At 49.4% G+C, this 10,811-nt stretch overlaps 1 protein-coding gene across 1 annotated transcript; it reads right to left on the reverse strand.

The window, feature by feature from the left end:
- Positions 1–1,371: 1,371 nt before the first annotated feature.
- Positions 1,372–9,792, reverse strand: LOC129356960 (alpha-mannosidase 2-like). Its single transcript, XM_055026494.1, is given in 25 exon segments — positions 1,372–1,982; positions 2,064–2,174; positions 2,420–2,608; positions 2,717–2,847; positions 2,916–3,057; positions 3,142–3,275; positions 3,355–3,469; positions 3,535–3,657; positions 3,731–3,961; positions 4,031–4,199; positions 4,268–4,335; positions 4,496–4,610; positions 5,898–6,095; positions 6,176–6,366; positions 6,483–6,660; positions 6,896–7,082; positions 7,156–7,329; positions 7,393–7,520; positions 7,611–7,694; positions 7,794–7,881; positions 7,953–8,097; positions 8,186–8,298; positions 8,301–8,403; positions 8,474–8,616; positions 9,570–9,792. Coding segments are annotated over 24 exon segments (3,414 nt in total). The 5' UTR covers positions 8,615–8,616; positions 9,570–9,792; the 3' UTR covers positions 1,372–1,826.
- Positions 9,793–10,811: the final 1,019 nt, after the last annotated feature.

The following is a 10,811-nucleotide window of genomic DNA, read 5'->3' on the forward strand; positions in this document are numbered from 1 at the left end:
CGTTGCTGAACGTCTGTGGACTCTTCTCTCTACCAGGAACCAGGAAGGAGGCAGGCTGCCAAACTGGAACCCACAGCACCAGAACCTGTTTCACCAGTGAGTCGGACCAACACCAGCTGCTGGTGCCAACTAAATTCAATAGTTTGAATTGTTTAGTTGACCTTTGACTTTGTGACGCTTCCTCCACAAAGAACCATCAGAGAAGACATCCAGATAAAACTGCAGGTTAACGCCTGAGAGCTTTTGGTTCTGTTCTCATTAACTTCTGTGATGCAAGACCCAATGGACCAATCAGAGTTCAGCAGTTTGGTCAGATGATTCCTGACAAACTGAAACTTAAGATCCTCAGATCACATTTCATTTCACACAGTTCCTGCTGTCTGTCTCACTGAAAGGTTTCCTGAATGTTTGTGACTCGATGTGTGAGGTTACAAAAACTAAAAATAAAGGAAGTCCTCCATTTTCCATTTAGAAAGTGTTGAAATAGAATTTTAAATAGCACAATAGCACACAGGCTAACCTTTACATTAAGACAAACTTAGATAAAGATCCAAACTAAAACAACTGATCACTCTGAACTTATATAAATCCTATAGGGAGGATCTTAAAGAAAGACAGACTGAGACTTCCTTAACTCTCTTTAGACAGGGAGTCTGTCTGCCAGACAATTAACAAATTCCTTAGTGTGGTTCAAAAGTTCACTAGGATCTTAAAACTTTTTATAAATAATTTTATCTATATTAGAATTAAATATATTTCTTTAAGCATGTTTGAATTAGTTACTTCTTAGATCCAAACTTATCGTCATTATTTAGCATTACATTTTGTGCAAGCTTGGTTAAAAATACAAACTTTTTCTTGTTGAATCATTTGAGGCAGAAAACTAAAACAGACAGAGGAAGTAATTTAGCTCAGGGAGAGTTGCAGGAGACGCCTGGTACGGCAGAGACCCAGTTTGACGATCCATATATCTGCCTTTGGGTTCTTTAGCAGGAGGTAATAAAATTAATACTAAGACAGACCCCACTGAGGAAAACACACCTCCTAATGCATATATTTACATTTAGAGAAAGGCACAGGCTTATAAAAGTTTTCGTTTGCAACAGAGAATTCAAATTGCTTTCTGCCCGAGTTCGCAATTCCCAGAAAAATGCATTTTCTGTTTTCTTTCTTTCAACTCATGCAATTATTTCTGTTTTGTCGCGTCTTGGACTTTTGATAATCTGGGTGAGAAGCTTATTGTGACATTCTGTTTGCATTTGAATTCTCTGGATAAACTCTGGATATCTCAGTCTGATGTGGTATGATTGCTCTTTCTCTCTGCACATATTGAGGCTCAAGAATCCAGGATCAGAGAATTAATGAGCTAAATCAAGTTATTCCTCTTTAATTCTTAACAAAAGATTCAGCAAAACCCAGCAGAACTTGTGGATTGGATCAACAGGGAGCAACTTTCTGAAGCACAAAATGACTCCAGATGTTTTCATTTCAACAATAATTACATTTTTATTGGACCAGATTTGCCCAGAACAGAACCAGAACAGAACCAGAACAGAACCAGAACAGAACCAGAACCCTTCACATTTTCTTCATCAGTTTCACAGAAAACAAAGAAATTTACAAAAATATTTCCCAGAATTCCCTTGTCCACAGAAAACAACCAACCAGATTCACATTCACAGGGAGAACAGTGAAACATCGTCTCCATGGAAACACACACACACTCTACTCCCATGTTGCCGCAGCAACGAGACAGTCGCAGTGTTTGACCTCAGATGGCTTTAATTGTGAAAGAGCCAGACTTCCTGTTTGCTGCTACAGCTTCATCAGTCGATCTCCACGCGAAATGCACCGATCTCCATGGGGCGGAGCTCCTGCGCCTGGTGGGCGGAGTCAGGCTGGTCGTGGTCCCGGAGCAGCGTCAGGCCGGAGCGGCGCAGCGAACGGAACCGCAGCGGAGCGAACACACCGTCCAGGTCCAGCTGCAGGAGACACAGATCATCGGTAAACCCGGGAAACTGACGCAAAACCTGAGTCCAGAGGAAGTCCAGAGGAAGTCCAACCTCATCCAAGCCAGTCCAGGAGCAGGCTGGGGACGGGGTGGGGGCGGAGCTACAGTCAAAGCCCTTCCTGTGGAGGAGCAGCGCCACTTCCTGTGACGGGCTCCCAGCTTCCTGTTTGTGAACAGAGACAGAGCATGGATCAGAACCGCTCTGGATCTCTTTCCTCCAGACAGTTGGACCCACCGGTTCTGATTCTTTCTGACCCATCAGAAAGGATCAGAACCAGATCAGACCGCTGGGACTGGTACAGACTGGACCGCTCGGATCAGGTGAACCCGGGGCGCTCTCAGTCCCAGACTCAGGTGTTGGCCAGGTGTGATTAAGTTACTGTGAGGAGAGACAGGAAGTGATGTCACCTTCGGGTCCTCCAGCGTCCTCAAGTTTAACAAGTGAAGGTCGCACGGCAGCGATGAGCGCAGCGCCTGGAAAGGGCGGAGCTTCGGCAGCTCGCCCGGGGCGACCATGGTGATGGGAGGATGGGAGAGAGAGAGAGAGGCCAGGTGGGCGAGCAGAGACAGGTGTTCCACTGAGGCTCCGCCCACTTCCTGTTGGATGAAGCGGAGCAGAGCCATCAGGGCCATGTCGGCGGTTTCTGATTTACCTGGACGGAACCAGTTCCTCATCGTCACCACGGTGACCTGGCGGACCCTCACCTCGGCTCCGCCCCGGTCCTCCAGCAGCAGCTGGTAGAGGGCGGCGGTCGGCTTGTTGTCGGTGACCCCCTGACCCAGGCCGCGGTTATCGTCTTGCTGCAGTCGCCGATCCAGCACCAGCTCCAGCTCACCTGCACAGGTAAACACAGAGCTCAGCTCTTAGACAGAACCGTGGCGCCGGTTCCGGAGCGGCGCTCACCGGGTCGCAGTGACGCCGCCGCCTGGCTCTGCGCCGACAGCAGCGACAGGCGACTCGACGCGTCCTGCAGGAAAGCCGCCGACGTCATGGGGTAGAAGTTGGCCTGCAGGGGGAGCTTCTCCAGCGAGCGGCGCTGCTGCATCTGCACAGCAACCCACCGATCAGCTGTCAGTGAGCAAGCTCCTGATTGGTTGCCTGAATTAAAGCTGATCAATAAAAGAAGAACCTGGAAACCGTTGAGGTCGGTATAGAAACGGTTGCCGCTGGCGACATCAGTGACGAGCCGCATAACCAGCTCCCTGTTGACCTCCGACCTGATGTCCACCATGTTGGACATCTCCAGGGATTTCCCAGCATGCCCTGCAACATACAGGACCCTCTTATTGTGAAAATCCTGAATCAGAACAGGAAGTTCCTGTCTGGCCGGAAACACAGATACCGTCCAGGTGGTAGAGCCGCACGGTGTGTGTGAAGTGTGGGAAACAGGAAGTGATGTCAGAGAAGACGGGGCCCCTAGTGATCCGGATCAAGGGGGGTTCAGAGGACGAGTAGGCCTGTAGGGGGCGAGAGAGAGATCATGAGAGAGAAAAAGAGAGGGAGGCGTGTTCTCCTGACTCACCTGAGGCCCCTCCCCCCCTGGCAGAAACAGGTACGCTCCGCTGCGGTCCCCTGAGGTTCTGGTTCCGTACCACAGGAAGCGGACCTGGACCTGTCGGACCCGACCGGACTGCAGCTGCAGCTTCTGCTCCACAATGAAAACAAACATTTTGGTTTTTTTTCTTGTTTGATCTGGCTTTTACTTTGAAGGGCCAGACCTGCAGCAGGCCGGTTTCCAGGGAGCTCCATATCTTAAGGTGCTTGTTGCTTAGCACCAAGTCGGCTTCAGGTCCTTGGAGCCGGGACACCTGGAAGTGCTCAGAGTGGACGGTTGGTGGGTCGCCATGGCGATGAACGACATAGCGTGCCCGGGGGGCGGAGCCAGCCGGAGCTTTCATCACATGATACACGGTGAGCGACAGAGGAGGAAGTTCAGCGGCGAAGGAGACCTGGAGGAAAGGAGCAGAGGAGGTCAGAGAGCTACTGCTGCTGGGATCAATAATCAATCAATCACTCACCTGGAAGGCTTCTGCTGACACTTTGCTAGGCTCCGCCCACACAGCAGAGACCTGCACTGCCATTGGTCGACCGCTTGCTGCATCAACGACACGAGCATCTGGAGAATCCACCACCAGCGTGATGACAGAGGTACGGAGCTGCTCAGTCGGGTTCAAAACGATCAACGACCTGCAGCAATTACCAATAATCAATATCTAAGTATACCTGAACCCTCACGCAGCTGTACACCTCCTCACCTGGGCTCATCACCGAGCATCAGCGTCGTCTTCTGAGGCAAAGCGTCCTGCGCCGAGATCACCTCATCCTGAAAAAACACAGTGAGTTCATGTGAGTTCATGTGTGCAACCAGAGTGGCAGTCATGTAAACATTAGACTTGAAAACAATGATCAAGTTTCAGGTGTCTGAGTTTGTATTATTAAACTAGTCCTTATAGATCAATCAGGTCAGGTAAAGGTTCAGTCACCATTTGCAAGAAGGGTTTTGATTGGTCTTCATGGTACTGGCTCTTGTCCAAGAGGATTAGCCAGTGGGCGGAGCTCAGCAGCACCTGGCGCAGGTTCAGGATGGCATGAAATAACCTGTAACACAAACCTGCTGTCATGTTGTCTTTCATTCGACAGCATAAATACGGTTGACTAACAATACAGGTACTATACTAAAACCAACAAGCTAGCAATGTCACCACAGGATAAAGGTCACAAACAGACCAACATCAGACTAAGCATGCTAACAGGCTAACCATGCTACATCATCGTCACAGCAGGTTGGTAACAACAGAGTGACATGCTAACCTTAACCAAACAAGAGGGTAACAAGATAACAATAAGAGTGTATCAACATGCTGATAGCTGGCTAACAAGGTCACAAACAGCTTAGGTTTTAAAATCAGACTCCCAAGTTGCTGATATCCTAATAACTTCATACATTATAGCAACAGAATAACCAGATGATTATAGTTGCAGCAGCCATAAAAAAAGCTAACATGTAGCAAACGGCTAACAAAGTGATAACATGCAAAACATGCTAATAACCTAACAAGGTAACAGGCTAAGAACTGGATATGAAAGTAGTACAAGGCTACTAGCATGTTTATATCGGTGAAATAATCTGGATGGAAACAACATGCCGACAACATTAACCAAGTGAACAAACTCAATAAAATGCTGATAATAAAGGGAGTTAATTCTGAAAGCTAATGCTAACTGAAGGAATGGGTGATGGGTTGTTAATACTAAAAGCTAACTGCTGACCTTGAACAGGAAGTTACCTCTTAGCATTTTCCATGTTGACAGCATCTTCAACAGAGAGTTTGGAGGGAAAAATAAGACACAAACAGGCTAATGCCAAAACAAGCTACAAAGAGGTTTTCATCACTAGAATAAATACATCAAAAATATAGATTTATGATATTAAGACAGGATGGTTACAAGCCTTATTCATAAGCTACATATTTCATTTTAATTTAGAACAAAATAGTTTTGGTTGGTTTTAAATAAAATTGATTATTTTTGTAAATAGTGTTTTTATTTCTTAAGATTGCAACTTTAAAATATGACTGACAAAAAAGAGTGAGCCACAAAGAGACTTTTTCCTCTGCACTGTTAGAGCAACGAAGTAATATTTTATTCTCAATCCATTTAGATTGAATTGTAGATATGGAGGCGAAAACATCTGACAAGTCATTTTATTTTAATTGTTGGTTTAAGCAGCTGTTGAGTGAAATACTGGCAAAGGTAAGCTGCTAGCGTAGCTGCTAGCGTAGCTGCTAGCGTAGCTAAAGAGCATCTCATTAAATGGAGGATTGGTTTTATTTATCCCTGCTGATAAAATTTTGCTGTAATTATGTGGGAACAGGAAGTGGTCACCTGCTTCCGTAGTCAATCACCACCGGGTCCCGCGCCGTTCCTGCGACGGCGTCGTGGTGCTGGAATAGCCCTAAGCTCCGCCTCCCCTCTGTCAGCCGCTGGTAATGTTCGCGTGCCGGAAATCCTTCGACCAGACGACCGTCGCCACGCAAACGACGCATTTCAGCCAGCGTGAGAGTGTAAAAGATTTCAGTGGCTCTGAGAAGAGAAGCAGGTGAAACCAGTGAGTTTGACTAGCAGAGAGCGCCGTGACCCCTGACCCATCAGAACACGCCCACCTGAGCGTGGATTCCAGGATCCGGTCCAGCCGCTTGTAGAACGGCCGCGAGGTGAAGTATCCGCTCCAGTAGTGGTCGTCCCGGTCGGCGTAGGTGAAGAAGTCTCCTCGCAGCGTGGGCAGCGTCGTTCCCTCCTCCGCCAGCCGCCGGTGCAGCGCCGCAAAGTAGTCCGACAGTGTCCCAAACCGTGCCTGGTACCAGAAAACCAGACTCAACTATGAGCCCTTAGCTCCGCCAAACACACCCCTAGGCTCCGCCCCCACCAGACTCAACTATAAGCTCCGCCCCCAGCCAGGTGAGCCCTCACCTTGATGTGCAGCTCGGGATGCTGGTCGAAGAAGTCGAACAGCTTCTGGTAGTTGCTGAACTGTGCGTCCCACTCCCTGGACTCCACGAAGCGGAAGTCGTCCCCCAGAGGAACCAGCAGCACCGAGGAGCGGAAGAGGCGGGACTTCTGCCGGTACTGGTCCAATAGGAGCAGAGCTCTGGGAGGAAGAGGCAGTCTGGTGTTCAGCCTCCTTGCTGGAGGAGGGGCATCACCCTTCTGAGCATGCTCAGTAAGAGCCACTGCAGCATTTTCAACAACTCAAAGCAGGCGACTAAACAGGATGTTGGCCTTTCAAAATAAAAATTCTGGTTCCATTAACATTCCTCTTGACCTCGCCACATATTAAACATCAGGTATATCAGGTGTGTGGCTGTGGCCCGCCCCCTGCTCACCTCTCCTTGATGTTCTGCTCTGTGATTGGCTGTGGCGGGATCCTCCAGGGACAGAAGACCCGCCCCCCTGGCAGGCGGTGGAAGTCGAACTGGCAGCAGACGGCCGGGTTCGGGCCGCAGGTGTGTGGGACGTCGTAGCTGTAGAACGGCATCATGTGACATGTGATGTCACTGCGGGAGGAGGAGTCTGGAAGACAGGAAGTGGGCGGAGTCAGAACATTAACATCAGCGGGCTCAGAGTCTCTTGTCCTCTGTCTCACCCCAGCTCTGTCGCCACAGAAACTCCAGCGTCCGTTGCTGGGCGAAGTGCTTCTTGATGGAGTAGTGCACCCTCTGGATCAGCATGTTGCTAAGCCCCGCCCCCTTCAGCAGGTACGTCATGGAGGGGGAGTGGCCAAAGGGATCGACGGCCCAGCCGCTGCTCGGTTTCACGCCTGCAGACAGACAGCGTCAGCGACGAGGGCGGAGCCTCGGCCGCGCAGACAGGTGAGCCTTACCCAGGTGAGTCTGCAGCCACTGGTGGCCCTCCATCAGCTGATCCAGCATAGCGAAGTAGTGAGAGTTTGCTTCATCCGCCATGACCCAACCGCCCGTCACCAGCTCCAGCTGCCCCGCCCCCACCAGGCTGGCCAATCACAGAGCAGACAGGAAACATGTGACCCCAGCCCACTCAGTCAGCTGACTGAGGATGAAGAAGAGCGTTGATGAAGGTTACCGTCTGACCAGCGCCCTCTTCTGGTCATCGATGTCGCTCCACCACTGGGAGAAGTAGCTGATCTCAGCCCAGATCATCTTCCTCCTGGGACCAACAAGCAGCAGAGCGTCTGTAGCGGGCCGACACCGCTAGCTCAGCCAGCAGGGCCGCTCAGTTCTGGACCGGTCTGCACCAGTGGCCTACCTGCTGTCCTCTCCCAGTTTCACCAGCATGTTGTCCAGTATATGTCTGGTCTGGTCCTGGTAGTAACCGTCAAACGTCTTCAGCCAGCCTGAAACACAGAGCAATCGGTCACTTCACAAACCTCAGGCTCCACCTCCAGGCCCGGCTCCACCCACTCACCCGGGTCGTTGTGGGAGTGGGGAACCAGGAAGAGCTCCAGCGGCTGCTCCGCCCACTCGTCTCCACGGTAACTGATCTGGAAGCCCTGCTTCCAGGCGCCGCCGTCGGGGTTGTCAAAGGGCAAGAGGTCGTAGACGTCCAGCAGCTGAGGAGGAAACAGACAGTTCTGATGGGTTCTGATGGGATCAGCAACCGTCCAATCAGACAAACTGCTCTGAGCACGCTCAGCTCACCTGCACTCCGTCGGCGCCGTCCTTCATCTCTTCGGCCTTCTGGCAGCCTGGAGGCGGAGCCGCTCGGTTGTGGGCGGAGTTTGAGCTGACGTTGACCCCGCCTCCTCCCTCGGTGACTCTCTGGCCAGCAGCGAGTCCCGCAGCCGAGCGACCAGCTGGTTGTTGTCCACCAGGAGGCGCTCCAATCTGTCGATTTTCAGCTGGAGGCGGGACAAATCCTGCACACAGACACCTGATTGGCTGACTGAGCCGTGGGCCTCCCGGACCCTGGCAGAACCGAGAACCTACTTCCTGCACCTGGCCGACAGGTGAGCCCCCGCCCCGGTCAGGCTCCGCCCCCTGCATCAGCTCCAGCATGCGGTACAGTGACATCACAGCCAGGCAGAAGACTCCGCCCACTAGGACCTGCAGCACCCGGCCCCTCTTCATTGCTATGGCAACCAAGAGACAGCCAGGTTAGAATGGGCAGGTGCATGATGGGAAACGTAGGCAGGAGGAGAACTCGACCGATGAGGACCGGTTCTGGTTCTGATTAGAACTTCCAGAGGCTGGAACATGTAAAACACTCAAACTGGAGGTTCAGGAACCAGAACCATGTGGAACCAGAACCATGTGGAACCGGAACCAGAACCATGTGGAACCGGAACCACAACCATGTGGAACCGGAACCAGAACCATGTGGAACCAGAACCAGAACCATGTGGAACCGGAACCACAACCAAGTGGAACCAGAACCAGAACCACGTGGAACCGGAACCAGAACCATGTGGAAGTAGAACCAGAACCATGTGGAACCGGAACCAGAACCATGTGGAACCAGAACCATGTGGAACCAGAACCATGTGGAACCGGAACCAGAACCATGTGGAACCGGAACCAGAACCATGTGGAACCAGAACCAGAACCATGTGGAACCGGAACCACAACCAAGTGGAACCAGAACCAGAACCACGTGGAACCGGAACCAGAACCATGTGGAACCAGAACCATGTGGAACCAGAACCATGTGGAACCAGAACCAGAACCATGCAAAAGTCTCAAGTCTGTGTTCCAGAGGTTCTGATCTGAAAAGAACCAGCCTGTGACGTAATAGTGCGGCATGCACACTCCGGACGCAATGACGTCACAACCGAAAGTGACATCATCACGCGGCTCCACAGGTCGTGAGCAGGTCTCTTTCCAATTTTCTAAATCTGCAGCTTCTGCTCTGACGGATCTAGACTGAGCAACATGAGCAGTTCTGGAGCTGAAAGCGGTTCTGGTTCTGGTGGGTCCAAGGTGTAGTAACGCAGGTACCAGGTAATAACGACGTCAGTACTTCAACCCGCCAGTTCCTCTTTAGTCATGGATGGAATCTGGTTTCCAATCTGAGCAACAACTTTACCTGCAGCTCCAAACTTCAAACTCCTCTTCCTCACTTCCGGTTTGATCCAGTCGGCAGCCGCCCTCGCGCTCCTTCACCTGTGTGATGACGTCAGCATTGCGTCAGCTGATCATGAAGACAGGAAACGGGGAAATTAAAGTTTTTCCAAATTCGAACAAAAGTTTGAAACGTTTTTACCCGCAGGACGTCGCGAGCCCAGCCTGCTACTGCGGCTGCGCGCTGCGCTGTTTTCTTTCCGGTTTGACTGAGCTGAGTCAGCGCAGCGCTGACGTCACTACCTGGGCAAAAAGTTTCGTTTTTTTTTAGACGAGCAGTACAAAGACTCGTTACAACATAGAAACAGAAACACATAAGAATAAAGCAAATGAAAAAATAGAGCAAAATTTAAAACTAAAGGAAGTAGAGAGCAGTTACACATTTCAAATATTTCAATGAGGTTTAAATTAATTAGGAATTTACGGCAGGGTTTATGACATTTAATATGACATTTAACAAGCAAGAAAACAATATTTCCCAGGTCAGATATTTGACTATCAAAGTCATCAATATAGTAATCGTGGGTGATGCTTTTCTCTGGGATGTCCTCAATTTTAAGACACAACCACTTTAATGTCTCTCCATAGTTGAAAAGGAAAAGAGATAATTAATGGACCTTCTGGACATTTACAAAAAATACATTGAATCAAATTTCAATCTTTTGTGCAAAAATTCAGCCACTGGGTAAAAGCTGTGAGATTTTGAAGTGTGCCTTTAACCGGCCATTTTACATACTTTCTCAATTCTAGACAAATATGTTGTTATTATCACAATCCTTAAATAATTTCGTTTGGCAGCCAGTCACATGCATTACATCATTGCTCTTTCTATCAGTTATTCTCCACTCTTCATTTTGGTAAAGATGAAGTAACAGTGGAATATCTGCAGGATGACATGGACCAGAGCTGCAGGAATATCTCTGCATACTTTTACATATTCATCACAAGAACAGTTCAGATTAAATCTCTATGATTTAACAAACACCTTCACTATCCATTAAGTCAGTTCAAATACGATACGTTTTTCATACCAGTCAGTTTTATAAAGATTTTCTATTTATTAATATGATCCGTTATTTCACACTACGGATCCATGTGGGTAAAATTGTGGGTTTAACCAAGAAGTCCGAGTCACCGAGCTGATTAAATACGGATTTATAGATATGAAACCACTTTGAGTTGGAAAGAGACAAAAAGATCTTCAGGC

This window comes from Poeciliopsis prolifica, unplaced genomic scaffold (genome assembly GCF_027474105.1).
Source record: "Poeciliopsis prolifica strain line A6 unplaced genomic scaffold, Auburn_PproV2 SCAFFOLD212, whole genome shotgun sequence".
In the NCBI taxonomy this organism is placed as follows: domain Eukaryota; kingdom Metazoa; phylum Chordata; class Actinopteri; order Cyprinodontiformes; family Poeciliidae; genus Poeciliopsis; species Poeciliopsis prolifica.